General features: G+C 38.6%; 1 protein-coding gene across 7 annotated transcripts in view; it reads left to right on the forward strand.

The window, feature by feature from the left end:
- The window catches only part of LOC108699771 (serine/threonine-protein kinase MRCK beta-like), a 93,899-nt gene that overhangs the window by 62,024 nt on the left and 5,698 nt on the right, over window positions 1-26,177 (forward strand). For 2 of the 7 annotated variants that reach the window (XM_041575004.1, XM_041575006.1), the window contains 17 exons: window positions 3,402-3,550; window positions 5,111-5,205; window positions 5,305-5,384; window positions 9,227-9,316; window positions 10,484-10,561; window positions 12,061-12,166; window positions 13,317-13,453; window positions 13,632-13,771; window positions 17,278-17,359; window positions 18,566-18,785; window positions 19,533-19,595; window positions 19,704-20,300; window positions 22,086-22,183; window positions 22,600-22,684; window positions 24,712-24,832; window positions 25,068-25,185; window positions 25,339-25,527. In XM_041575004.1, the coding sequence (XP_041430938.1) occupies window positions 3,402-3,550; window positions 5,111-5,205; window positions 5,305-5,384; window positions 9,227-9,316; window positions 10,484-10,561; window positions 12,061-12,166; window positions 13,317-13,453; window positions 13,632-13,771; window positions 17,278-17,359; window positions 18,566-18,785; window positions 19,533-19,595; window positions 19,704-20,300; window positions 22,086-22,183; window positions 22,600-22,684; window positions 24,712-24,832; window positions 25,068-25,185; window positions 25,339-25,527 (2,448 nt within the window). The remainder of the gene's footprint in view (window positions 1-3,401; window positions 3,551-5,110; window positions 5,206-5,304; window positions 5,385-9,226; window positions 9,317-10,483; window positions 10,562-12,060; window positions 12,167-13,316; window positions 13,454-13,631; window positions 13,772-17,277; window positions 17,360-18,565; window positions 18,786-19,532; window positions 19,596-19,703; window positions 20,301-22,085; window positions 22,184-22,599; window positions 22,685-24,711; window positions 24,833-25,067; window positions 25,186-25,338; window positions 25,528-26,177) is intronic. The other 5 variants (XM_041575009.1, XM_041575010.1, XM_041575008.1 and 2 more) reach the window with 3 other exon arrangements.

Below are 26,177 nucleotides of genomic sequence, written 5' to 3' on the forward strand. Positions count from 1 at the left end.
TTGCCTTGGGTCCATACGTAGGGCCGTAAGCTACAAACTCAGGCAAGAGTTCATAAGTTGTAAATCAAAATGCACCAGTGTGGCCCCATTTTTTAAATATTTGTTGTACCTGTATCTCAGTCAGTATACATAGAAAAAGGTTCCCTCAGAACAGGCAAGGCTCAAATGTCTATTTTGAAAAGGGCATGCTCCATTAGTAAGTAAAGCCTGATAAACATAGTGACTGATGAGGTGCTGAAAAATGCAAGGCATGTTAAGTAAATAGAACATCTCGTCATATTATTATACACAAATATTGTTTATGTGCAAGGCAAAGAAGACACCTTGAAAGTGTCTGCTTGTGACCCCTCTTTTGCAAATGAAGTATCAGAGAGTTAGCTAGCAATTTCTATTGCTGATTATGAACTTTATTCAGAACTTTCTAAAATCTGAATTATTATTTAGTCCTTTTACATACTGTAAAGGCCATTCCTAAACATTCGATGCATAGAAGAGCCCATGACTGAAAGCAATCAAGTTTAGTGGACCTGCCTTGAAAATACAAGTTCTCCTAACTGGTCAATTCAATTTCTCAGATATTCATTCATCAGAGATATTCTTCCATGTTCCTGATCTAGAGCTGTGTAATTATTATTTTTGATACTAGCAAATAGGCCTTTGTTGTTAAAAATAAAGCGATGACCTGAACTACTTTATACAGAGGAGAGATGAGAAAACAGTATTTCAGGATGCACTGAATCCACTATTTTTTAATTCGGCTCCATCCCAAATCATTCATGACAGATTTAGACATAAGGTTGCCACCTGTCTCATTTTCACCTGGACAGCCCGGTTTTTGTAAGGTCTGTTCGGGTGAAAACTGCCTGTCTGGATTTCCAAATTAGGAAATCCGGACAGGTCATTGAAGTAAATGGCATGACGATCAGCTCATTGGCACGTCACAAGACCCGCCCCTGATGCCATCAGACCCGCCCCCTGCAGCACCAGTTCCGCCTCCTACATCACCTGTCCTGTCCCCTGCCCCGGAGTTGGGCAAATAGAAGGGCGCAACCCTATTTAGACAAATTGAGAACTAAATCATACTCCTAATTTGCACATGTACATTTGTACAAGTAAAGGGAGTTTGCAATTTACTTTATTGTGTGACCTAAAGTCAGGAATGAATGAGGGTTTAATGAGGTACGTAATACCGAAGATAATTGAGTTGATTATAGAGGATGCTGAACATGAAGTTAAGAAGATTATAGAATAAAATCGGCAAGATGATTTACTTTATGAGCAAGAGATGCATAAAGAAAGTGTGCTTTCTTGTGATTGCTCCCATGACACTGAACTGTGGGTAAATATTTGAATGTATCTCATGGCGTCTGTTTTGTCTGCTGCACTTGTGAAGTGTAGCATGTGCCTTTTTACTTTTTTTTCTGTTTTTGGTTTTTTTTTTTACTAGCCTTTAGACCCTTTTTTGCAGCACCTGCATTTTCTGTGCATTGACTGACTGGTAGCCAAATCGCTGGCACAAGGAATATTAAAGGAGATGAATTAATATAAACTTAGTAGTTCTTTGTCCACTTCAATTCACATCCATTTTCTGCATTTAGTGGTTTCTCAAAAATGGCTCAAAATAGAACATGAATTGCTCAGAGAAGCACTTTGAGTAAGTTTATATCCGTTCATTGCTTGGGTTTAGTTCCCCGTTAAAGTGCTAGAATGGATGACTAACTGTGTAGGATCACCATAAATGCTACACATGCATTAGATAAACAAATGTAGTACATGTATGTGACCTGTTATCCAAAATGCTCCAGACCTGGTGTTTTCCAGAAAATGGGGTCTTTCTATAATTTGGATCTCCATACTTTGTCTACTAAAACTTATTTAAATATTAAATAAACCCGATAGGCTGATATTGCTTCCAATAAGGATTAATTATATCTTGGTTGGAATCAAATACAAACTACTGTTTTATTATTATTATTATCATTATTATTATTATTATTATTATTATTACAGAGAAAAAGGAAATAAAGTTTAAAACTTTTAAAAATCTGGATTAAAATTAAGTCTATGGGAGATGGCCTTTCTGTAATTCTGAGTTATTTATTTAGTTTCCGGATAACGGATATCATACCTGTGCAAGCAGTTTCCTTGTCCATTTTTTGCACGTATACATTTTGTAGTGGATTGTCTTCCAGTTATCCATGTATTTCATTTTTTATTATTTTAGAACTCTGCATCGGATGTCTGGTAATAATTCAGTCTGCAGAAATAAAACAAAAAGTGCAATACAATAGTGGTCTGACTGAACTTGTATAATGGGCAACTTATGAAAAGACGACTTACAGCCAATAATGTGTGTAGGTAGGGGTGGGAAGACTTCTTTCTGGATCTGATATGTTTGAGTGTAGCTGGGTTTAGAAATGCCTCAACACAAAAGAAAAGTGAGTAAATTGTTATTTAGGACCACACCAGGGTTCTGTTTCATCTAAATCTTGTTTATATTTAAACATAACAACTGAAAAATAATTACTTATTAGTTTAATTAGCAGTAAAAATAGTTATTTTTGGATTTAAAGGCTATATTGACTTGCCTGTATTTTTTTCATAGACGCTGCAGTAACCAGGTGTATTGTATTTTTGTTTATAATTTAATGAATACCTGTCGGACTAATAGAAGTCTGCACATCTCAAAATACATGTTAAAATAATGTGTGGCTGGTGCGCCAGAGAGTTTTTTCAAATATTGGACGTGTGTAGTAGATATTATTAGGGATGCACCGAATCCACTATTTTGGATTCGGCCGAACCCCTGAATCCTTCACGAAGGATTCGGCCGAATACCAAATCCGAATCCTAATTGCATATGCAAATTAGTGGCGGGAAGGGAAAAACATTTTTTACTTCCTTGTTTTGTGACAAAAAGTCATGCGATTTCCCTCTCCGACCCAAATTTGCATATGCAAATTAGGATTCGGTTCAGCCGGGCAGAAGGATTCGGCCGAATCCTGCTGAAAAAGGCTGAATCCTGGATTCGGTGCATCCCTAGATATTATACACCAGTATTTGGGGTTTTTTGGAAACTGTAGGTTTATGTTTGGACATTTGTATACTGCTGCAGCATGGAATCGCCAGTCATTGTGAAGAATAGGAATCATTTTAGTTTATTACTGTATTTTTCCTGACTTTTAAGCCTATAAATTATAGAGCTATTTAGGGACAATAATTAACAGGCAATTAACGGGCAATGTGCATGTATATAATTCTGTCTATACACTGCAAGCAATCTATTCAATCTGTCTATATAATTATATTGTACTGTGCCTTAATACATAAGAATTGATTAATTATTACATTATTGATTGCTGGTGTGCAATATGAAATGTATGTTCCCCTTTCTTATACAGGATCCACTATGGAAAGTGCGACGCAGTCAGAAACTTGACATGTCTGCGCGTTTGGAGTTGCAGTCTGCTTTAGATGCTGAAATCCGCGCCAAGCAGGTGGTCCAGGAAGAGCTGAGAAACGCCAAGGATTCAAATATTCTCTTTGAAAGGTATCAAGATGCAAGTTTTACTTTTTTAAAGGCAGATATTATCAACTTTCAGTCACACTTAAAATCTGCCTCCAGCACCCCTGTTTTAAGGGGCTACTGCCATTACTCTGAAAGTTTTTTACATAATTATTTTTAATGTAGAGAAATACCTACACTGTCATTGATTTAGCTCCAGCCGATTCAATGGGAGCCTGAAAATGCACATTATTGATGTAGAGGCAGTGACAGGCAGAGTATGGGGAGCCTTTCTGCCAGTGGAGGAGCCGCCTCACATAACATCTTAAAGGAAAACGAAACCCTAAAAATGAATATGGCCAAAAATGCCATATTTTATATACTGAACTTATTGCACCAGCCTAAAGTTTCAGCTTGTCAATAGCAGCAATGATCCAGGACTTCAAACTTGTCACAGGGGGTCACCATCTTGGAAAGTGTCTGTGACACTCACATGCTCAGTGGGCTCTGAGCAGCTGTTGAGAAGATAAGCTTAGGGGTCGTCGCAAATTATCAAGCAGAAAATGAGTTTTGGAAAAAACTATTTACTCACGTACAGAGCGCTGACCAAATCATATCAAGGGACGCCTTTTGCAGTATCAATGCGGCTTTATTTCGGCATACAGTGCGTTACATGCAGTGGGTGTGTAGACAAATCCTACGCGTTTCGTGCCCCTATACCAGGCACTTCCTCACCTATGATTTGGTCAGCGCTCTGTACGTGAGTAAATTGTTTTTTCTGATAGAAGCTTCGGGCGAGTTGCCGAAATTTCGCGAGAGCTAGCGACCAACAACGAGACGCCGTGCCGGAGTGGGCTCCGCCATCAGCGCCCCGGATTACTAAGAAAATGAGGTTCGTCTGTAATATAAGCTGATGCTACAGGTTTGCTGATTATTAAATTCTGATGCTAATTGCACTGGTTTCTGTGCTGCTATGTAGTAATTATCCATATTAATTACTAATCAGCCTTATGTTGTGACATTTCTATTCTATGTGTACTGTATATTGTGAGTGGGTCCCTAAGCTCAGTAAGTGACAGCAGCACAGAGCATGTGCAGTGAATCAGCAGAAAAGAAGATGGGGAGCTACTGGGGCATCTTTGGAGACACAAATCTTTACTGCTAAAGGGCTGTTGTTGCCTTGGGCTGGTACAGAAGCTCAAAACATAATGTACAGCGTTTCTCTCCTTTACTTCTCCTTTAAAGCAGATTGTAAATATATATATATATATATATATATATATATATATATATTATATATATATATATATATATATATATATATATATATATATATATATATATATATATATATATATATATATATACACATACAGACAGTATACAACTCTTAGGGCAGAGACACACTTGGATTCGGGGAGATTAGATAAAACTCTAGCATCTTGGGCAAAACTGGAGAGCTATTAGAAATAAGCAGCAAAGTATAATTATTGTGTTTATTTTATACTGCAAGTCTAGTAGAGTTGCTTCTCATATTGTACATACTTGCAAAGATTATATTTAGTTCATACAAATAGTATGTTACATTTTTTTCTATTGTTCTAGTAAACTGAAAGATGCAGAATTAAAAAATAATGAACTTTTAGAGGAGATGGAGAGCCTTAAAAAGAAGCTGGAGGAAAAATACAAAGACGACAGTGGTATGTATAGCAACAGTGATTGGCACATTATGTGCTAATGGTACAGTGTCCAGCTCACCCAGATACAGATCTTATTTGCTACTAATTTTTTTCTTTCAGGACTCAAAATTCGTGACTTTCATGAGTCCATCTTTGAGTATTTTAACACTTCTCCACTGCCACATGACCTAACCTTAAGAGTAAGTATCTCCTACTATTAAGCTTTTCCTGTTTTACTGACAACTGTTTCCCCTACAGCCTTTCATGCTTCATGTAGTGGAGTGAAGAGCATTGCTCTGTAAGTCAAAGATTTTCTATAATGTCCATGTAAATATCTATCCATCTGTCTAATAAATATTATTGGATGTGCAGAGACCTCAAGTTCTTGCCCAGGAGCTTGCAGTCTGTGTTTACCCAAATAATAATCTATCAGAAAGTAAATCTGGGTTACTTGTGCCATTATTCTGATTCGGGTAATAGAGTTTGCTCTTTCTGAACAATTTATGTTTTTATTTACCCTCCTTACTTGTTAATTGTATACATTGTGCCACATTACTTCTCTGGGACAGGCATTTGTACAAATCTTCCTAATCTCCCCCTTATGTACTGTCAGTTTGTTCAAGCCTATATTATAACCAGAATGTTGAGGAGGAAAGGACTCATCCACGCGAGGTCAACTGTACTTGCTTGTTTTTTATCATGTCCATTTAATCGAAACACAAATTGAGATTTCTCTTCCTTTGAACTTAACTTAAAGGGATTCTGTCATCATTTTTATGAAGTAGTTTTTATTTCTAAATTACACTGTTTACATTGCAAATAATTCACTCTGCAGTATAAAATTTAATTCCTGGACCAGCAAGTGTATTGTTTTTAGTTGTAATATTGGTGTGTAGGCGCCATCTCAGGTCATTTTGCCTGGTCATGTGCTTTCAGAAAGAGCCAGCACTTTAGGATGGAACTGCTTTCTGGCAGGCTGTTGTTTCTCCTACTCAATGTAACTGAATGTGTCGCAGTGGGACCTGGATTTTACTATTGAGTACTGCTCTTAGATCTACCAGGCAGCTGTTATCTTGTGTTAGGGAGCTGCTATCTTTTTACCTTTCCATTGTTCTGTTGTTAGGCTCCTGGGGGGGAAAGGGAGGGGGTGATATCACTCCAACTTGCAGTAAAGAGTGACTAAAGTTTATCAGAGCGCGAGTCACATGACTGGGGGCAGCTGGGAAACTGACAATATGTCTAGCCCCATGTCAGATTTCGAAATTAAATATAAAAAATCTTGTTTTTTCTTTTGAGAAACGGATTTCAGTGCAGAATTCTGCTGGAGCAGCACAATTAACTGATTTTAAAACCGTATCCCTTTAAACTTTTCTTTTTAGCCTGGCATAAGCCTCCAATGTTTTAGATTGTGCACATCATTCCTTATCTGTTCCATATACCATTTCATGTTTTCTAAATCCCTTATAAGAATCCAGGAATGGCAAAGCCGAGCAAACGAGGGGCATATTCTATTAAATTTTATATATATAGCCTGCAGAGATAAGCAATCACAGAATAGCTATTGAAAATGGATATAAAGGGAGCGTGTGAAAGGGGCAATCCACAGCAATAGAAATGCATTTTTCTTCTGGAGTTCATCCTGCTGTTATTCTTTTAAATAAAAATAGTTAAAATGTGTATTTGTGAGGTGTTTATGTCTGTCCTTCATATTTGTTACAACAAAGGAACCAGTTTCTTCTTCGTCTACCTCCTCACTACTAGCCTACTGGGAAGAAGTAAGTCTACCTGCAACTTGCAGTAGTTGTCACACAAATATCCCATAACCTAGACATCTGACAAAGTTTAACTTCCATTCCATTGCTTTAAAATGTGAAGTGTTAGACTAACCTAGCCATCATACATTTTATTTAAAACTTACTCTATAACAAAGTATAGACTAGTGATTCAACCATTAATATGCCCGGTTCTAAAGCCATAGTTTCGACACAGAAGGGTTTACTGTATTTAACAATTATTTGTGTAATGGTAGAAGCCGTGTTCTAGTGCTGAAAAAGTATTTCTTATTGTGTTTTGTTTTATCATGGTCAGAATGAATTTGCTTATGTTGATAAACAAGGGGCCATTCCTTGTCTATTTCTTCCTCTGTTTGTGCAAAATACATTAATCTAATGCATTCCCTGGAAGAGAACTGTGTAACATTCTCCATCATACATGATCCTCAATTAGATGCTAAGGACACCATGCTAAAGTCCTAAAGATATACAGGTATGGGACCTGTTAACCAGAATACTCTGGACCTGTGGTCTTTCCGTTATTTGGATCTTCATATGTACTAGAAAATCATTAAACATGAAATAACCCCGATATGGTGGTTCTGCTTTCAGTAATAATTAATTATATCTATGGGAGACTGCCTTTCCGTAATTCAGAACTTTCTGGATAATGGGTTTTCGGATAACAGATCCCATACCTGTACATCCCTGTTTTAGAAAAGTTCTTATTATAATAAGTATGTGTCTGGTTATGTGTTTTTATCATGTCAACCAGAAATTCTAATCTGCAATGTAATTCGTTATTCAAATGCAGTTTTATTTGGTGTTGTGTTGTACAGCCCATTTGTAGTATGGATTTATATTCTGACCCTCTGAGTAAGCAGATATGCTCTTGCATGTTTTGTATAGTATTTGTTTTGGTCAGCATAGGGAAAAAAAATAACATTATTTATAACTGTTGTGTTTTTTTGTATAATTCAGTGCGGATGAGTCCAATCCCTAAAATAATTTATTTTTTCCGCCCTCCCTCCCTCCACCCGCACCCGCCTGAGCCCGACTTCCGGGTTCCTGTTACAGACCCGCCCCACTTATCATTTCACAAAAGGGGCAGGGCGACCAGATGCGTGTCTATAAAAGAGAGCAGGCAGGGGAACCCAGCCTTGATCCGCTGATCCAGCCTTGATCCCTTGATATTGGTAAACCCGCGGGTATCGGGCCAGTGTGCACATGACTAGTGTGTTGTCATCAAAGTAGGGATGCACTAAATCCACTATTTTGGATTCGGCCGAACCCCCGAATCCTTTGTGAAAGATTCGGCCGAATACCGAATCCGAACCCTAATTTGCAAATGAAAATTAGGGGTGGGAAAAAATTTACTTCCTTGTTTTGTGATGAAATGTCACGCGATTTCCCACCCCTAATTTGCATATGCAAATTAGGATTCAGATCGCCCGGGCGAAAGGATTCGGTGCATCCCTACATCAAAGTAATAGTTATAGAGATTTATAGCAGGAACAGGTCCATCAGGTTCACCGTCTTGCTCAAATAATCCCTCCCTAGCATCAAAGGAACTTCCTGTTTGGAGGTCCTTCAAATCCTGTATAGTGTACAACTTTATTTAAAGCGAGAAAAATGAATGAACTGTTGAAATCCAGGTTGGTGGATATTAAAGCAAAACTATACCCCCCAAAGTGAAAACTTAAGCAACAGTTCTTTTACCAAAACTGGAAAAGTAAATATTGCCCTTTTACATCTTTTCCTTGAGCCTCCATTTTCTATCAGATAATTCAATGTGCTGTCTCAGAGATCACCTGACCGGAAATACTGCAGCTCTAACTGGAACAGGAAGAAGTGTGGAAGCAAAAGATACAACTTTTGTCTGTTAATTGGCTCATGTAACTTAACATGTTTGCTTTTGTTTGTGTGCATCATGAATCGTAGGATCCCAGGGGGTGGCCCTTAAATTTAAAAGTGGCAATTTCTATTTAGGATTACCCAGTGGCACATACTAATAAAAAAGTATATTATTATGAAAATGTTTTATTTACATGAAGCAGTGTTTTACACATGAGCTGTTTTTATGCCGTATATATTTCGAGAGACCCACGTTGTTCTGGGCGGGTTTAGTTGTCCTTGCAGTCTTTGCAAATTTGTTGATTTTTTTTAAAGCAAGATTTGCAGATGTTATACATTGTCAAAGAAATTCTTGCATCACCTTCATGAACAATGAGTCTGTCATATTGATAGTTTTTTTTACTTGTCTTTTCCAGAGTAGTACAATTAGTGAGCCTGATATCCCATCTCCCAAACCTGAAGTTTCTGCATCGCTTGCCATTCCATCCACTCCAGACCAGCAAGAGGTGAGTTGGTCCATTGCAGAAAGCCATGGGTTCCCTTATTTTTACAGATGCTTAAGGGAATTGAATAGTGAGCCTTACCATAACACATTTATTTCTCTTTAGTCTTTCATGGTCCCACCCAAAAATTGCTTGGACGTCATGTCCCATCATTCATGCCTACAAGAAGGAACACTCACTTGAGCGCTTTCTTCGTCATGGCAAAAGTACTTGTTACATGACTCTCATGCAATTTAATCAATAAATGATTGTCAAACTAGTATCTTGCTGAAATAATATGTTTGTAATAGAATCTAAAATAGACGTTATATATTAAGTTAGTTACATTTTAGAGGGCTGCACCGTAGCTCTTTACAGAGGTGTAGATTTTTTTTTCTGTTTGTGAATACATTGGCTTTTTGGTGCAAGTCATGGTTTGGTTAAATCCGCAAGCTATTTCCCATTGTGCAGCCCCAGATCTTCTTGCCCTCACTACAGACTATTAAGACTGACTTTACACTGAAGTGAACTACTAAATCTTCTGCCCAGAAGCTGTGGCTACTACTGGGGCAGTTGGCAGGAATACTGGTAATAATTTGTGCAAGCTGGGAATTAATTTTTTGGCACTACAATTAATTGGGTTGAGTTAAATAAAATGTGCCCAAGCTTAATAATCCCTAAAGGGATTGTTTACATTTGAGTTAACTTTTAGTATGATCTAGAGAGTAGGGATGCACTGAATCCACTATTTTGGATTCGGCTGAACCTCTGAATCCTTCATAAGATTTGGCCGAATCCTAATTTGCATATGCAAATTAATAGTTGGAAGGGGAAAACATTTTTACTTCCTTGTTCTGTGATAAAAAGTTCACGCGATTTCCCTCCCCGTCCCTAATCTGCCCATGCAAATTAGGATTCGGATTCGGACGCGCATAATGATTTGGCCGAATCCTGCTGAAAAACACCGAATCCTGGATTTGGTGCATCCCTAGTAGAGAGTGATATAATGAGACAATCTGCAATTGGTTTTAGAGTTATTAAGCTTTTTATTCAGCAGCATTTGAAACAGAAACCAGTGTTCAACTTTTAGCCATTTTATAGTTCCATTCAAATGCCAAAGCAAATTGTACCTGTACATCATGATTTCATCTTTTATTTCAAACCTAGCAGTAACACTTTGTTTGCTTTAAGGAGCTCTCGAGGTCTCAGTCTCGGACACAGCCTGCCCCATCTCCCACATTTACACCAATTTCAATCTCCATCCCAAAGGTAATGGTGTGTGTGTATGTTTGAAGCTGAAAGTTGTTTTACGGCTCAGGTGGTTCAGGAGCTATCGGCATCATTGTAATGGCAGTCAACATAATGTTGGCATAGGGGTAAAAGCTGGAGCCAGAAGACAGTCAACCCTATGCTCTTTAGCACAAATACTATTTGTACTTGTGTCACAATGAAATATACAGTATAACAATAAATGGGAAAGTCAGATAAAATGGAGACAATAAAACCGAAAATACAAGGATAATGGAGTTTGAATTGGGAATTGACGTATGTGGAGCATGTTATTTTATGGAGACCCTTAAATACTGTGCAAACCCTTTTTCAAAAAAAGTTGGGACACTGTAAAATGTAAATAGATTTGCAAATGATTGAAACCCTTTATTTAACTTCAAATAGTACAAAGACAACATATTAAATGGTGATACAGAGAAAAAGACATTGTCTGGATGGCAGAATATGTTGCTCCAAAACCTGTATAAATAGTGATTGTTATCATAACCGTATCGTTACTGCTGAGAGCCCCAGTCTTTCTGGGATCCGCTCTTTTTTAATAATACAAGACTCTTTAACTTTTCCAGTCTTTTGTTGCCCGTGTCCTAACTTTTTGGAAACATGTCACTGGCATCAAACTCAAATTGAGAAATAAAACAATAACATTTCTCATATTTTGCATTCGGCTAAACCCCCGAATGCTTTGTAGAAGATTCGGCCAAATTCCGAATCCTAATTTGCATATGCAAATTAGGGGTGGGAAGGGGAAAACATCTTTTACTTCCTTGTTTTGTGACAAAAAGTCACGTGATTTCCCTCCCAGCCCCAGTCCCGATTCAGTTCGTCTGGGCAGAAGGATTCGGGTGAATCTGAATCCTGCTGAAAAAGGCAGAATCCTGGATTCGGTGCATCCCTAGTTTCAACATCAGATATGTTGTCTTTGTACTATATGTGATTAAATATAAGGTTTAAATGTTTTGCATATAATCCCATTCTTTTTTTTTTTATTTACATTGTACACAGTGTCCTAACTTTTTTTCATGTAAAACACAGGGATGTAAATATCCTTGGGTATTTCCTCACATGTAGGAATGTGTGTTGAAATACATAACATTGATATCAGAATAGTTCATTTAGTTACTTGGCTGACAGTCCTTTCTTTAATTAGCTGATAAAATGTTCTCACCCAGTTCCAAGGGACTAATATTATCCTCTCCATAGAAATAGTTTTGTATGGCTCGTGTCTGGCTTCCTGTTAATCTGTACAGTCATCACCGACCATTCCAGGAAACGGGAAGTGTAGGGTGACTTCTCCCATCAGCGGATGTCAAATGGCACCACTCACTTGTTTCCCATGAGCTGTGTGTAACCTTGGCAGGGCTTAAACTATTCATGACACCGGCAAATCCGAATGATTGAAATAAAAATAAAAAGTAATTTATTCCCACTTTTGTTTCATATAGAGTATTATAGTGACCTAAAGACTGTTTTTCTTTCAGCCCAAAGCTCACCAGCTTGTTATCAAGTCCTTCCTGAATCCCACACAGTGTTCTCACTGTACATCACTCATGGTTGGGCTGGTGCGGCAAGGATATGCATGTGAAGGTGAGTGTAAAATATTACATACAGTAAAACCCCCATTTTGTGTTTTTCAGGGGACCAGAAAAAAAAATGGTGTAAAATCCAGGAAAATGTAAAATCATGGAAATGTATTATGCAGAATATATAGGTGGGACCACAGAACAACAATGTAAAATGAGGGGAAACTTAAAATGAGGGGATGTAAAATTGAGGTTTCACTGTATTTGGAAAATGTACTTTCGCAAATATTATAAGTACAGTGATACTGCTTAATAGTTATACAGCATCCATCATTGATCCATCGCTTAAAAGAAAAGGAAAGCTCCAAAGCAGTTTATTGCCAATAGATTAGCCACAATAGTGCAAGCTAGAACACTACATTCATTCGGTGGAATGCTTTGCCATACCTGAGTAAACAGCTCTAGAAGCTCTCTTCTGTTTGTTTAGGATAGCAACTGCCATATTAGCTTGGTGTGACATCACTTCCTGCCTGAGTCACTTCCTGCCTGAGTCTCTTCCTGCTCACTCATTGCTCTGGGCACAGAGGCGAGAAGGGAGAGAGGAGCAAACTGGGCATGCTCGAGCCCAAGCCCTGAAAGTTTAAGCTGAAAACAGGAAGTCTGATACAGAAGCCCATGTGTACACAATAGAATAAAAGAAATGCTGTGTTTCTTTTGACAGAGGACTCAGAGGAGGATTACTTTAAGGGTTAACTGATGTATTTATATAGACTTTTCTGATAAATCTTACTTAGTTTTAAACTTTCCTTCTCCTTTAAACATTGTCCGTGGTCTGACATGATCTAAAAAACAATGGCCTTATATAACCTATTATTTCTGTGGATACAGAGAACTGTTGATTAACATTTATTCCAGATCTCACCGGGGCAGCCAACAAAATGGGGAAAAACCTCCTTTGAGCTTTTAGCATAGGAACTAGTTGTTGAGATAATGACACCAAGACCATTCGTTTTTATTGTAGAGATCATTACTACTCTAAACAAACTGAGGAAAAACTGGAAAGTTTTTTGCTTATGTCATTTTATGAAACATTGATCAAAAAATGTATTTGGCATCTCTCTGTGTCACAATACTTCGAGCTGTTAGCAAGATACAGTGTTTGAATTCATAGCAGCTTGTCTTTGTGTTTATGCAGTGTTTATGTTCTATTTCAGTGTGTCCTTTTGCGTGCCATGTATTGTGCAAGGAGAGCGCACCACAAGTCTGTCCTATTCCAGCAGAGCAGTCCAAGAGACCGCTTGGAGTAGACGTACAGAGGGGGATTGGAACTGCTTACAAGGGATATGTGAGGGTAAGCAATATCTGGCTTAACTGGGCAAGCAGGCACTATTGCATTATACCAGCCTAAGTACTTACTACTGTCATCTGAATGTATCTTTATACTAACAAAGGCGAGAAGATTACGTGTAAATGGAATGGTTTGACCCACTGCCCTAACCCTTGTTTTTTTTATTAATGCATGTTTTTAGATTCCGAAACCTACTGGAGTGAAAAAAGGCTGGCAGAGAGCATTCGCTGTTGTTTGCGACTGTAAGCTGTTTTTATATGATGTCCCAGAAGGACGTTCTACTCAACCTGGAGTTGTTGCCAGCCAAGTTGTAGATCTTAGGTATGTATTGCTTTTCTTCAATGCATGTTTTGCAGTCTCGAGCAATTGTACATGAAATAAACACTTAAAGGAGAAATCAACCTGTCCTGAAAAAACCCGTACCCCCCCCCCCACCCCAGGTAGACCCCACCGGAGATGCCCCCTACTCCATACTTACCCCTCGCCACAGATTCTTCCAACGAAGTTCCACGCGTCCATCTTCTGCGTCCTCCGTAAACTGACTAAGAGATTGTCAATTTCCATGTAATTTTACTCATGCGTAGTTGCGCAAACCGGCAACCTGCTCCAACTGCGCATGCGCAGAAATACCAATCTCGCAGTCAGATTACAGAGGATGCAGAAGATGGACGCATGGAACTTCGCTGGAAGAATCTGCGGCGAGGGGTAAGCATGGCGAATGGGGCATCTTCCTGGGGGGGGGGGTTTAGTTAGCCTGGGGGGAGGAGGGAGGGAGGTCTGCCAGGGGTGGGGGGTACGGGTTTTTTACAGGACAGGTTGAATTCTCCTTTAAAGGAGAAGGAAAGCTACGTAGGCATTTTATTGCCAATAGATTATCTGCAATAGTGCAAGCTAGAATGCTATATTTATTCTGTAGAATGTTTTTTTTAGCTCTCTGTTTGTTTAGGATAGCAGCTGCAGTATTAACTTGGTGTGACATCACTTCCTACCCGAGTCTCTCCCTGCTCACTTATAGCTCTGGGCTCAAATTACAGCAGAGAAGGGAGGGGGAAGAGGAGCAAACTGAGCATGCTCACGCCCAGGGCAAGGAGGTTTAAGCTGAAAACAGGAAGTCTGATACAGAAGCCCATGAGTACACAATAGATGGAAAGAAATGCAGTGTTTTTTTTGACAGAGGACAGAGCAGCATTACTTCGAGGGTTTACTGGTATATTTAGGTGGACCTTTCTGATAAAGCTTACTTAGTTTTAACCTTTCCTTCTCCTTTAAAGTGACCTATAATTGTTTTAGAGACAGCCAACAGTTATTTGTATTGTTCTTTATTCTATGCATGTTGTAAAGTGCTCCTAGCAGCTACCCTTAAAGGTGGCCATACACAGGCAGATAAAGCTGCCGATATCGGTCGTTTGGACCAATTCGACAGTTTATCTGCCTGTGTAAGGGGGCTTCCGACAGGTCTTCCCGATCGATATCTGGCCACTATATCGTTCGGGAAGGTTTGATTTTTAACCGACCCGTCGGAGCCCATTGGCGTATCGTAATTCGATCGTTCGAATTACCCCCGCTATAGCCATGCCGTTAGTGGCATATTGGGGAAAGATCCGCTCGTATGGCGATGTCGCCAAACGAGCGGATCTTTAACGGGATACTGTCATTGGTGGAAAAAAAACTTTTTTCAAAATGAATCAGTTAATAATGCTGCTCCAGCAGAATTCTGCACTGAAATCCATTTCTCAAAAGAGCAAACAGATTTTTTTTATATTCAATTTTGAAATCTGACATGGGGCTAGACATTTTGTAAATTTCCCAGCTGCCCCAAGTCATGTGACTTGTGCTCTGATAAACTTCAATCACTCTTTACTGCTGTACTGCAAGTTGGAGTGATATCACCCCCCTCCCTTTCCCCAATGGGAAGGTAACTAGATAGCAGCTCCCTAACACAAGATAACAGGATGCTGGGTTTTCATTTGGAGGGGTTGAACTTGATGGACTTTGTCTTTTTTCAACCCAATTTAACTATGTAACTATGTAACAGCTGCCTGGTAGATCTAAGAACAACACTCAATAGTGAAAACCCATGTCCCACTGAGACACATTCAGTTGCATTGAGAAGGAAAAACAGCAGCCTGCCAGAAAGCATTTCTCTCCTAAAGTGCAGGCACAAGTCACATGACTAGGGGCAGCTGGGAAATTGACAATATGTCTAGCCCCATGTCAGATTTCAAAATTAAATATAAAAAAATCTGTTTGCTCTTTTGAGAAATGGATTTCAATGCAGAATTCTGCTGGAGTAGCATTATTAACTGATGCGTTTTGAAAAAAAACATGTTTTCTGATGACAGGATCCCTTTAAGTCTATGGCCAGTCTTGCAGACCACAGACAGACTAACTTTGACCCCACTTTTCACTATATTCCATATAGTTAAACCTTTCACCCTATCTGTAGCATTGCTAACACCCAGCAGCTCAGTCTCTCTCCTGTGAGTCCAGTAACCCAAACACATTCTCTCCAAATCAAACATCCTAGCAAAAATCTATCTATTGCTTTACCCTCTTTACATAGACAAGTTATTCCTGTGAATATCTGACATGCACAGTCATTCATGGCAAACCCACAGTTAGTCACTTTCGGACCCTAGTTTACATTTGTTTGACTCAAAGTCTCTGTAGAATCTCCTACAACAAATAACTGTGGAATGAGGCACCACTAAATGATTTAAACAGTTACATTTGAACAGAGATGCAACTCTTTTCCGAAGGAATTAGAACTTTGCTTTTGTTATTAAGGTCTTTTATTAAATACAAGCTAATTCTGTAATATTGTACAGGTGTGGAATTCAAATTATGGAAAGGCTCCCATAGACTGCATTTTATCCAAATAATCCAAATTTTCTTTTTCTCTGTAATAGAACAGTGCCTTGTACATGATCAAAACTAAGATATGATATTGGAAAAAGAACCAGCCTGTTGGGTTTATTTAGCGTTTACATGATTTTCTAGTAGACTAAAGGTGCAAAGATCCAAATTAGGGAAAGATCCGTTATCCGGAAAACCCCAGGTCCCAAGCATTATGTATAACGGGTCCCATACCTGTACCGCCACTGGTTCTGCATTATTCATGCTGTTTTTAGACAAGCTTTTATTTATCAGGCCTCTACTTCCATTAATATTTGTGTATTTTTCAAATTGCTGAATGTGAAGCAGCATTCCCCACATACCCTGTTGCATTCTCCTTAGCTCTTCTTCGTTCATCGTTTAGTAAATAACAAACAAAAACGTTCTAGCATTACCCATCCTGTTCTTTTGAACTTGCCATAAATGGGCATTATGGTTTGTTAACTTGCATGCCAGTGTGGATCACCTATACGAGAGAGGGATTTCCTGTACGTCTTCTTTATCCAAATTTTAAAAGTTTAATTTGTGTTGCTATTTGTTACTATCGCCATCGTTTCTATGCAGCTGTCTTATGCTTTTAAATTTGACACGCAACGGCAAATACCAGTAACCATATCTCTCTGCCTACAGCTGCATTGCATTATTTCCACCCTAAAATAGCAGTGTGTGTGATCCACAGATTCAGCTATGAATAATTTGAGATTACCTACGTTACACACATTATTAATATTTATGCACAGGTGACCAAAGACACCCCCAAATCTTATGAGCAATACTCCCAAATGTGTGTATATCTGGGGCTGCACTGCCATGCACTTGTGCTCAGGACTTTTCATTGCCAAAAATTACCATGAGTGAAAATCTATGGAAACGATCTAATGTATAAATAATTTAGCAGAGTGCACAACTTAATTATCATTCCCATACTGCAGGGATGAAGACTTTTCTGTGAGTTCTGTTTTAGCTTCTGATGTCATACATGCCACTCGCAAGGACATTCCCTGCATATTTAGGGTAAGCAGAGCATTAAATGTTATCTATATTGTGACACACTTCACACTGAATTAAAATGTAATATATTTGGGTTTTTGTTTTTCTTTATTGTAGTATATTTAATTATTTATTTTCATGCATGTACTTGTGTGTGTGTGTATATATATATATATATATATATATATATATATATATATATATACATACATACATACATACATACATACTGTAGAAAAGACCAGCAACACCGATATATTTTGAAGTGTATTGAAAATGCATGTACAGCATTGCATGTATTGAAAATGCTGTTCATGAATTTTCAATACACTTGAATTTTTGCACAAAATATATCGGTGTTGCTGGTCTTTTCTACAGTATGTAATTTTTTACCTTGCACCCGACTTTGAGAAGTACAACACCAAATAAATGACTTGCCTTCAAATGCAGTATTAGGGCAGAGATACACGGTCAGATTCAGGGAGATTAGTCGACAAATCTCTTCTTTGGGGCAACTAATCTGCCTTCCCGCTGGTTAGAATGAAAATTGCTGTGGGATGGCAATCGGAGCCCTTTGTTTTCCGAAGTCACCCGAAGTTTCCTCGTGAGGCAACTTCGGGTGACTTCGGAAAACGAAGCGCTCTGACTGCCATTCCGCTGGCTATTTTCATTCTAGACAGCAGGAAGGCAGTTCGGGGAGATCAGTCGCCCCGAAGAAGAGGAGATTTGTCGCCGGGCAAGTCTCTGCCCTTACTGACCACCCAGAGTTAAACGTCCCACTATTCAATCTAGTGAAACTAAATTATACAACTGATGGTGTATTCAACTACTATGGGAAAATGACATTTATAGTGTGTTGAGAGCTGCTGGATATTTAGTAATGACTTGAATGACTTTCTAGCAGTAATATGTGAATATGTAATATGTGAATACATTAATGCTATTTTACTATGTACATTGGAGCGTTTCCCCTCCGCTTTCCCTTTTCTGTACCCCCACCCTATTATATGAAAAAATCAGAAATAAAAAAATATAAAACGGTCAAAATAGAGCTATCCAGTGATCCCCTGTGTTTATGGGTCACTGCGGAAAAATTAGTCCAGCACCGCAGTTTTAAATAAAACGGCCTTTATTGGTCCAAGGGCATTTATGGGTCACTGCATCAGCCCAAAAGTACATTTAACTCAGAACACTCCTCTCAGTAAGTTTTCTATGTTTTTGGCTGTACAGGTGACGGCTTCTCTTCTAGGTTCACCCTCCAAAACCACAACATCTCTTCTAATCCTAACAGAGAGCGAGGCAGAAAAGAGGAAGTGGGTTGGAATTCTGGAAGGACTGCAAGCGATTTTACAGAAAAACAACCTAAGGAACCAGGCAGTGCATTGTCCACAGGAAGCCTATGACAGCACTTTGCCTCTTATTAAAACTATTGTAGCTGCTGCTGTTGTAGGTATGGAAAAAGTTGTGTACAATGTGTTAATTTATATACGATAAAATATTCTTCAAATATTTTGTTTTTAAATTACACATTTGCATATACATATGTACCGTATATACTCGAGTATAAGCCGAGTTTTTCAGCCCCCAAAATATGCTGAAAAACTCTACCTCGGCTTATACTCGGGTCAAGCGCAAAAACGGTCTAAGAATATTCGCCGGCGTCCAAGAATAGTTGCCAGCATCCAAAAATGAGACGCCGGCACCTCCAATGGGAGCAGAAACCCTTAATTTTTTGATTGAAATATACCAGAAGCTGCTGCATTTCTCATCCTAGGCTTAAACTCGAGTCAATAAAATTAGGTACCTCGGCTTATACTCGGGACGGCTTATACTCGAGTATATACGGTATATCTTATTACTAAACCAATGGCTAGATTTCAGAAAGGTATTGGTTCCGCCAAAAACAACAAAGTATTATTACAGAATGTTCCTTTCATATTGATTAGATGTGCTCATGCTTTTCAAGCCATAATTAATTGGGAGATAATCTATGCATGATAGGGTACATATTTACCTTTAAATGACAACTGGGTAATTAATAATTGAACCTTTTGTTGTCATTTAAGGGACAAATTGTTTCTCTTATCATAATCTGGCATTTGCAAAGCTTCATGAAAAATTTGCCAAGACTAATAAGCTAGGGAGAATTGAACTGTGTGACTATTTAATAATGTATTTAAAATCCTATGTGTTCTAGATCACGATCGAATAGCTGTTGGCACTGAAGAAGGACTGTACGTAATAGAGGTTACAAGAGATGGTATGTAGCTGCCTTTTGATTTGGCTTATAGAAAATATTTTGGCATGTACCCATTCCCAGCAAGGGGAGATTATGTTCACAAGGTGACACCAGGTCCTGTCTTTTCAGTGATCGTACGTGCTGCTGACTGTAAAAAAGTCTACCAGATAGAACTGGTTCCCAAAGAGAAGATTGTTGTTCTTGTGTGCGGGCGTAATCACCACGTTCATCTGTTTCCTTGGTCCTCCCTTGATGGGTCAGAGGGCAGTTTTGACATCAAACTGCCAGAGTCCAAAGGCTGCCAGTTTATAACAACTGGATCACTGAAAAAATCGGCTTCTCCTTGCTTGTTTGTGGCGGTCAAACGGCAGATCTTTTGCTATGAAATCCATAGAACTAAACCATACCATAAGAAGTTCAATGAAATTGTGGCTCCAGGCAATGTACAGTGGATGGCTTCATTTAAAGACAAACTGTGTGTTGGCTACCAGTCTGGTTTCTCACTGTTGAACGTACATGGAGAGGGCCAGCCCATAAATTTGGTGAACCCTAGCGATTCTTCCCTTGCGTTTCTATCACAGCAGCCAGTGGATGCCCTGTGTGCAGTAGAGCTCGGTAAGGATGAATACTTGCTTTGCTTCAGTCAGCTCGGGGTGTATGTGGATTCTCAAGGACGAAGGACACGAATGCAGGAGCTGATGTGGCCAGCGACTCCTCTCGCATGCAGTAAGTATTTTTAGGTTTCTTGCTTCAGTTCTACATTCTTCGTGTTTTTTTCCCCAGATTTCAAATTTTCTACTGACATATATGCAGAGAGGCTTGTTTATGTTGTGCATGATGCAAGCACTGTGGTTGTATCTAATTTAAATAGTCTGTGCATAGATTAATGTATCTGTTATCACATGGATCTTGTTGGCTATGATAAATGGAAAAATCATATGTATTGAATAACTGTTGATACATTGTGGCATTACCTTGGAACACCTTCATAATAAGTCAGTTTGTTTGGAGCACCAGTGTATCCAGGGTCTCCAGCCTATCAGGTCTTTTATCTATCCCTTGCCCAACATCACAGCTTCGGCAGCACTAAAAGGAACGGAGTGTTCGATGGGTGCCTTCATATTGTTCCTATAATCGTAATAGTAGGAATTGAAGGAGAACTGCACCTCCTCTGTTGATGCCCCGTGAACTTGCCAACATGGGACACCAACATCTTTTCAATTGTGTTTATTAGCATATTCAAATGAACAGCATGAGCAAAAAGAACCGCAAAAATTGACATATTAAATCTTGTCAGTTAACAGAATAAAGGAAAAGATATTAACATGTCAGACTAGTGAAAATCAACATCAAATGATGTATTTGAACAAAAATTCGTCAAAATATATTAATACAAAATAGAAATAAAAATAAAGTAAGAATAAAAACATCCTCTCCATCAAGCCATAAAACAAATAATTATATATATGTGGAAAAGATTAACACATAACCCTTTAGTTATTAAAACTATCATGAGTATGAAAAGAAGAATAACTGTACATAAACTTTTCAAGAAGTTAAAGTAGGGAGACCAAAGTTTAAAAAAAATGTTTTCCTAAAATCCATGTTACCATATCTACAACGTTTTGCTTCATCCAAGCAGAGAGACCTAAGATAAAACAAGATGACTTTCAAGTCCGAGGAGTTTTCTTGAATCCAAAACAAAAAAAAAATTGATTTACGGCTAGCGGCACGGGCCACGAATATAAAATGTTTATATTTATTCCAATGTTTCATCTTTTAAAAAAAACTAGAAGAAGGAGTCCCCTGAGAGTCAAGTAATGCCAATTCAGGAGACAACTTAAGATCAATGTCCAATTTATCATTTAAAAAATTATCAATTTTACTCTCTAACTCTGAAATGAAAGAATATTCCCACATATAATGAAATAAAAAAGCATTATTTGACTTACATTTAGGACAATAAGGGATTATAATACTTTGAGAGTTCTTCAAATAAAATAAACTATAACTAAAGTGAATCAATCTAAAATGTTGGACCCTCCATCCCTCACATTTAATGCGTTTATTTAAACTGGTCTGGAGTAATATTAACTTTCAATAAGGATGACCATTTTTTTAGCAAATCACATTTTTAAAATTCCTGAACTAACTGATATGCATAGTACATGGATATTGGTCAGAAGTGATACATGGATATTGGTCATGCCACCATGTATTTACAAATAATTGTACAAATATATCATATTTGTGTTAATGTCCAGCTGAAGCCACTGTAACAACCAATAAGATGTTTGCTTTTAAACAGGTGATCAATAAATGCCTCCTGATGATTAGTTGCTATGGGTTACTGCCCCAGGGCTAACTTAGCGCCTTTTCTTCCATAACCCCAAAAGTCTTTCACTACAGTGCATTATACAACTCTTACATTCATTACATATGGAGGACCTAAACATCTACCTCCTTAATCAAGAGGATTTTAGTTCTTTAAAACCATCTTCTCTTTTCCAGGTTGCAGCTCCTCATATGTTTCAGTTTACAGTGAGTATGGCATTGATGTTTTTGATGTCTCCACCATGGATTGGGTTCAAACCATCGGTTTACGACGGGTATGTCATTGAAACTTGTACAGGTATGGGATTTGTTATCTGGAAAACCATTATCCAGAAAACTATTAATTATGGAAAGGCTGTCTCCCATATATTCCATTTTATCCAAATACATCTAAATTTTTAAAAAATGATTTCATTTTTTTCTGTAATAATAAAAATAGTGCATTGTACTTGATCCAAACTAAGATATAATTAATCCTTACTGGAAGCAAAACCAGCCTATTGGGTTTATTTAATGTTTACATGATTTTCTAGTAGACTTAAGGTTCGTTGATTCAAATTACGGAAAGAACCCTTATCCGGAAAACCCCAGGTCCCAAGCATTCTGGATAGCAGGTCCCATACTGGTATTCTTATTTTTCTTCTTGAGTTCATGTAACCATTGTAAAAACATAATTTTGTGTGCCAAACAGATAAAGCCTCTAAATGGAGAAGGTTCCTTGAATTTGCTGAATTCTGAGCCTGCACGTCTCTTGTATTTGAAGAGCATATATTCAGGTTCGTTATTTCTCCCTTGTGAATGTTATTACAAGAATTCAAATGCAACTTGAACATATATTTGTATAGGATAAGTGATAAAATGCCAGTTTACTTTGCTTAATTCTGCCTAGTATACCTATAATAGTACTTATTTTATTTTAGTGTATTGCTCTGTATCTGCTTTGAGATCATTTGGGACTTTCATTACTTAGCATCATCACCTTTTTTAGTATGTGAAATAGACTATTACCAAAAGTTAGTGAAAAGGGGGGTTTAAAACACAGTAAGGTGTATATATACGTTGCTTATTGTTGTCAAAGAACATAGCTACATATTATTTATATAAATGTTGTGGGCAGTAATGTTCTTCATAACAAAGGGAAAAAGAAGCTCCAGGATATCAATATAAATAACAATGTGAATAGCTCACCAAGTCGATCATGTGGTTCAGGTGCACCTGCCCCAGACCATCAGCTACAGATAGGGTTGCCGCCTGGCCAGTAAAAATGATGGTTGATCCCAATGTTATTAATAGGGAAAAAAGATAAATATATAGGAAGGCCAGTATTTTTTTCCAGAAAAGGTGGCAACCCTAGCTACAGAGAGCAGCAGCCCGAAATATATAGCAGAAAAAACAGGGCCAAAAAATCGGTTAAAAGTTTTAATTGGTCAAAGTTAAAAATTGTACATACGTTTCCTAAGGCCCTACGCCAAAGGTGTCCACACTTTTTGCAACGAGGGCCAGATTTGGTGAGGTGAAAATGTGTGGGGGCCGACCATTCAGCCTGACATTCTTTGAACCATTAACATCATTTAACTAATTTAAATAGGGATGCACCGAATCCATGATTCGGTTCGGGATTCAGCCACGATTCAGGCCTTTTTAAGCAGAATTCGGATTCGGCCGAATCCTTCTGCCTGGCCGAACCGAATCCTAATTTGCATATGTAAATTAGGGGTAGGGAGAGAAATCACGTGACTTTTTGTCACAAAACAAGGAAGTAAATTCCCCCCCCCTTTCTCACCCCTAATTTGCATATGCATTTGCATATGCAAATTAGGGTTCGGATTCGGTTCGGTATTCAGCCGAATCTTTCGCAAAGGATTTGGGGGTTCGGCCGAATCCAGAAATGGATTCGGTGCATCCCTAAATTTAAACAAGGAATCGTGTAGCCATAGCAGTAATATTTGGGCAAATTAGTGAAATGATCTGCCACTTGGTCTATACTGCTGCCTGTGTGCTGAAGGTGTTCGAAATAGACACGTAGTGGCAGATCATTTCACTAATTTGGCCAAATATTATGGCTACGCAAATCCTGATTGCACTATGCTGGCGGGTCGAATTATTATTAATTTCATGATGGAGGCTGAGGCCGGTGTAAATTTGAAAACGGGCAGCAATTGGCCCCCGGGCCTGACTTTGGACATGCCTGCCCTACGCGTTTCGTACCACTAAGGTACTTAATCATGGGCTAAGATCTCACCCACAGGAAATGATCTTTTATACAATGAGTGACCAATCAAAAAAGTTAGAGAAAAAAGGAAAGAATAAAACATTACTTAAAGGGACAGTGTCCCATATCAAATTTCAGCTTTGATATTCTCATTAGAGGTCAGTACAGCAGCCCCCCAGTGGTCAGAAGAAATTTATACCATGCCTCAAACTACTTCAGGTTTTGAAACGGCATATGAAATGACATGCGAACAGGTTCAGACTGGACCAGTGGGCCCCCTGCTCTAGCCTGTCGGCCCAGATCCGCACCCTGGTTTTCTTCCTGCCGCAACCGCGGTTGTGTGCACTGACGCACATACGCAACTGCTCATTCTGTGACGCATGTGCACACACGTGCTGCGAGGGGGGGGTTGTTGCCGGACTGAATTCCCTCAGGCAGCAGCTCCCAGGTTCCGGAGTGGGGGCTCCCCCAGTCCGACCCTGCATGCAAAGGCTGTTGGTGCGCACATTCGTATGTAATTATACATTGCTGTGTACTTTTTGAAAATATGTATAAACTGAACCCTTCATAAGTAATGAATTTTTCCCCCAGAAGGACCTATCCTGACCGTGCCAGAAACATCTGATAACAGCAAAAAGCAAATGGTCCGGACTAGAAGCAAGAGAAAGTTTGTGTTCAAGGTACCAGAAGAGGAGAGATTACAGCAAAGAAGGTGAGGGTTTTGTCTTTTACTTACAGTTCTGCTTGTCTGATTTTGTTTGTCCTTGTGTTTTAGCAAAAATACAAACAATGGATAACTTTTATTTGCTGCTCAAAAAACCTTTTAGGTCTTTAGGCTGATTTTCCCTTATATCCAATTACACATTTTGTTATATAAAGTAACAGTGCATGTAGTTTAATTTCATGTAGAGTTTCACCGAAATTTGTGCTGGATCATATGCTTCTAGGGAGATGCTTCGGGATCCCGAACTAAGATCCAAAATGATCTCCAACCCAACCAATTTCAACCACGTGGCACACATGGGACCTGGAGACGGGATGCAAGTGCTCATGGACCTGCCTCTGGTAATCCGCTATTTGAGTCCGCTATTTGAGTTATGATATTTGGATAGAGAGCCACATAAATGCTGTATATGAAAACTGCCTGAAAAAAGCCTGCGTGTTGCTTTAAAATGGGTCATTTTTATCCTTCCATTTTCTTGTTTCCTGTAAACATAGCAGACTGAATTTCCTTCCCTCTCATCCTCCCGAAACTCTGCTCTGATATCACCTCCAGCAAACTTTGAACACGTCTATCATATGAGCTCTGTTTCAGCCAACATCTTTCTTCAGAACGAGCAGTGCTCCCTGCAAGGCCTCTCTCTGTCTTCTTCCTCTTCCTGTCCCTCTTCTACTTCCTTAGCAAGGGTAGGAATAGCAGTACCAACGGCACCTTGAGTGGTCTGCTGCGCTGACACACACAAGCTAAACCGCCAAACTTTTTCATGCTTTTTGGGTTTTTTTTTTTTAGCTTTTTATTTCTTTGCAAATTTTCACTTCTTGTCATTTTCCCAAATAATCATAAAAAAGCAGCACTGCATGTTTTTCTTTTTCATAGTGCAACTGTGGCCTTTAACGAATGGGAAACTCTGATATGTTACTGTAATATCTAGAAGCTTGTTGCTGTCTCAATGTGCATCATTTTCATTTATAGGGGATATACACACAACATGTAACTTAATGTAAATAACAAGTGCTCTGAGCCATTTTTTTTTGTTTTGTTTTTAAAGGAACAGTAACACCAAAAAATTAAAGTGTTTTAAAGTAATGAAAATATCTCGTATTGTTGCCCTGCACTGGTAAAACTGATGTGTTTGCTTCAGAAACATTACTATTGTTCATATAAACAAGCTGCTGTGTAGCAATGGCAGAAACTGAAAAAAGGCACAGGTTAAATATTGAATAACAGATAACATTATGTTCTACAGATCTTATCTGCTGTGTAACCTGAGTTTTTTCTCCTTTGAATGGCTGCCCCCATTGCTACACAGAAGCTTATTTATATAAACAATAGTAGC

This window comes from Xenopus laevis, chromosome 8S (assembly GCF_017654675.1).
Source record: "Xenopus laevis strain J_2021 chromosome 8S, Xenopus_laevis_v10.1, whole genome shotgun sequence".
NCBI lineage: Eukaryota > Metazoa > Chordata > Amphibia > Anura > Pipidae > Xenopus > Xenopus laevis.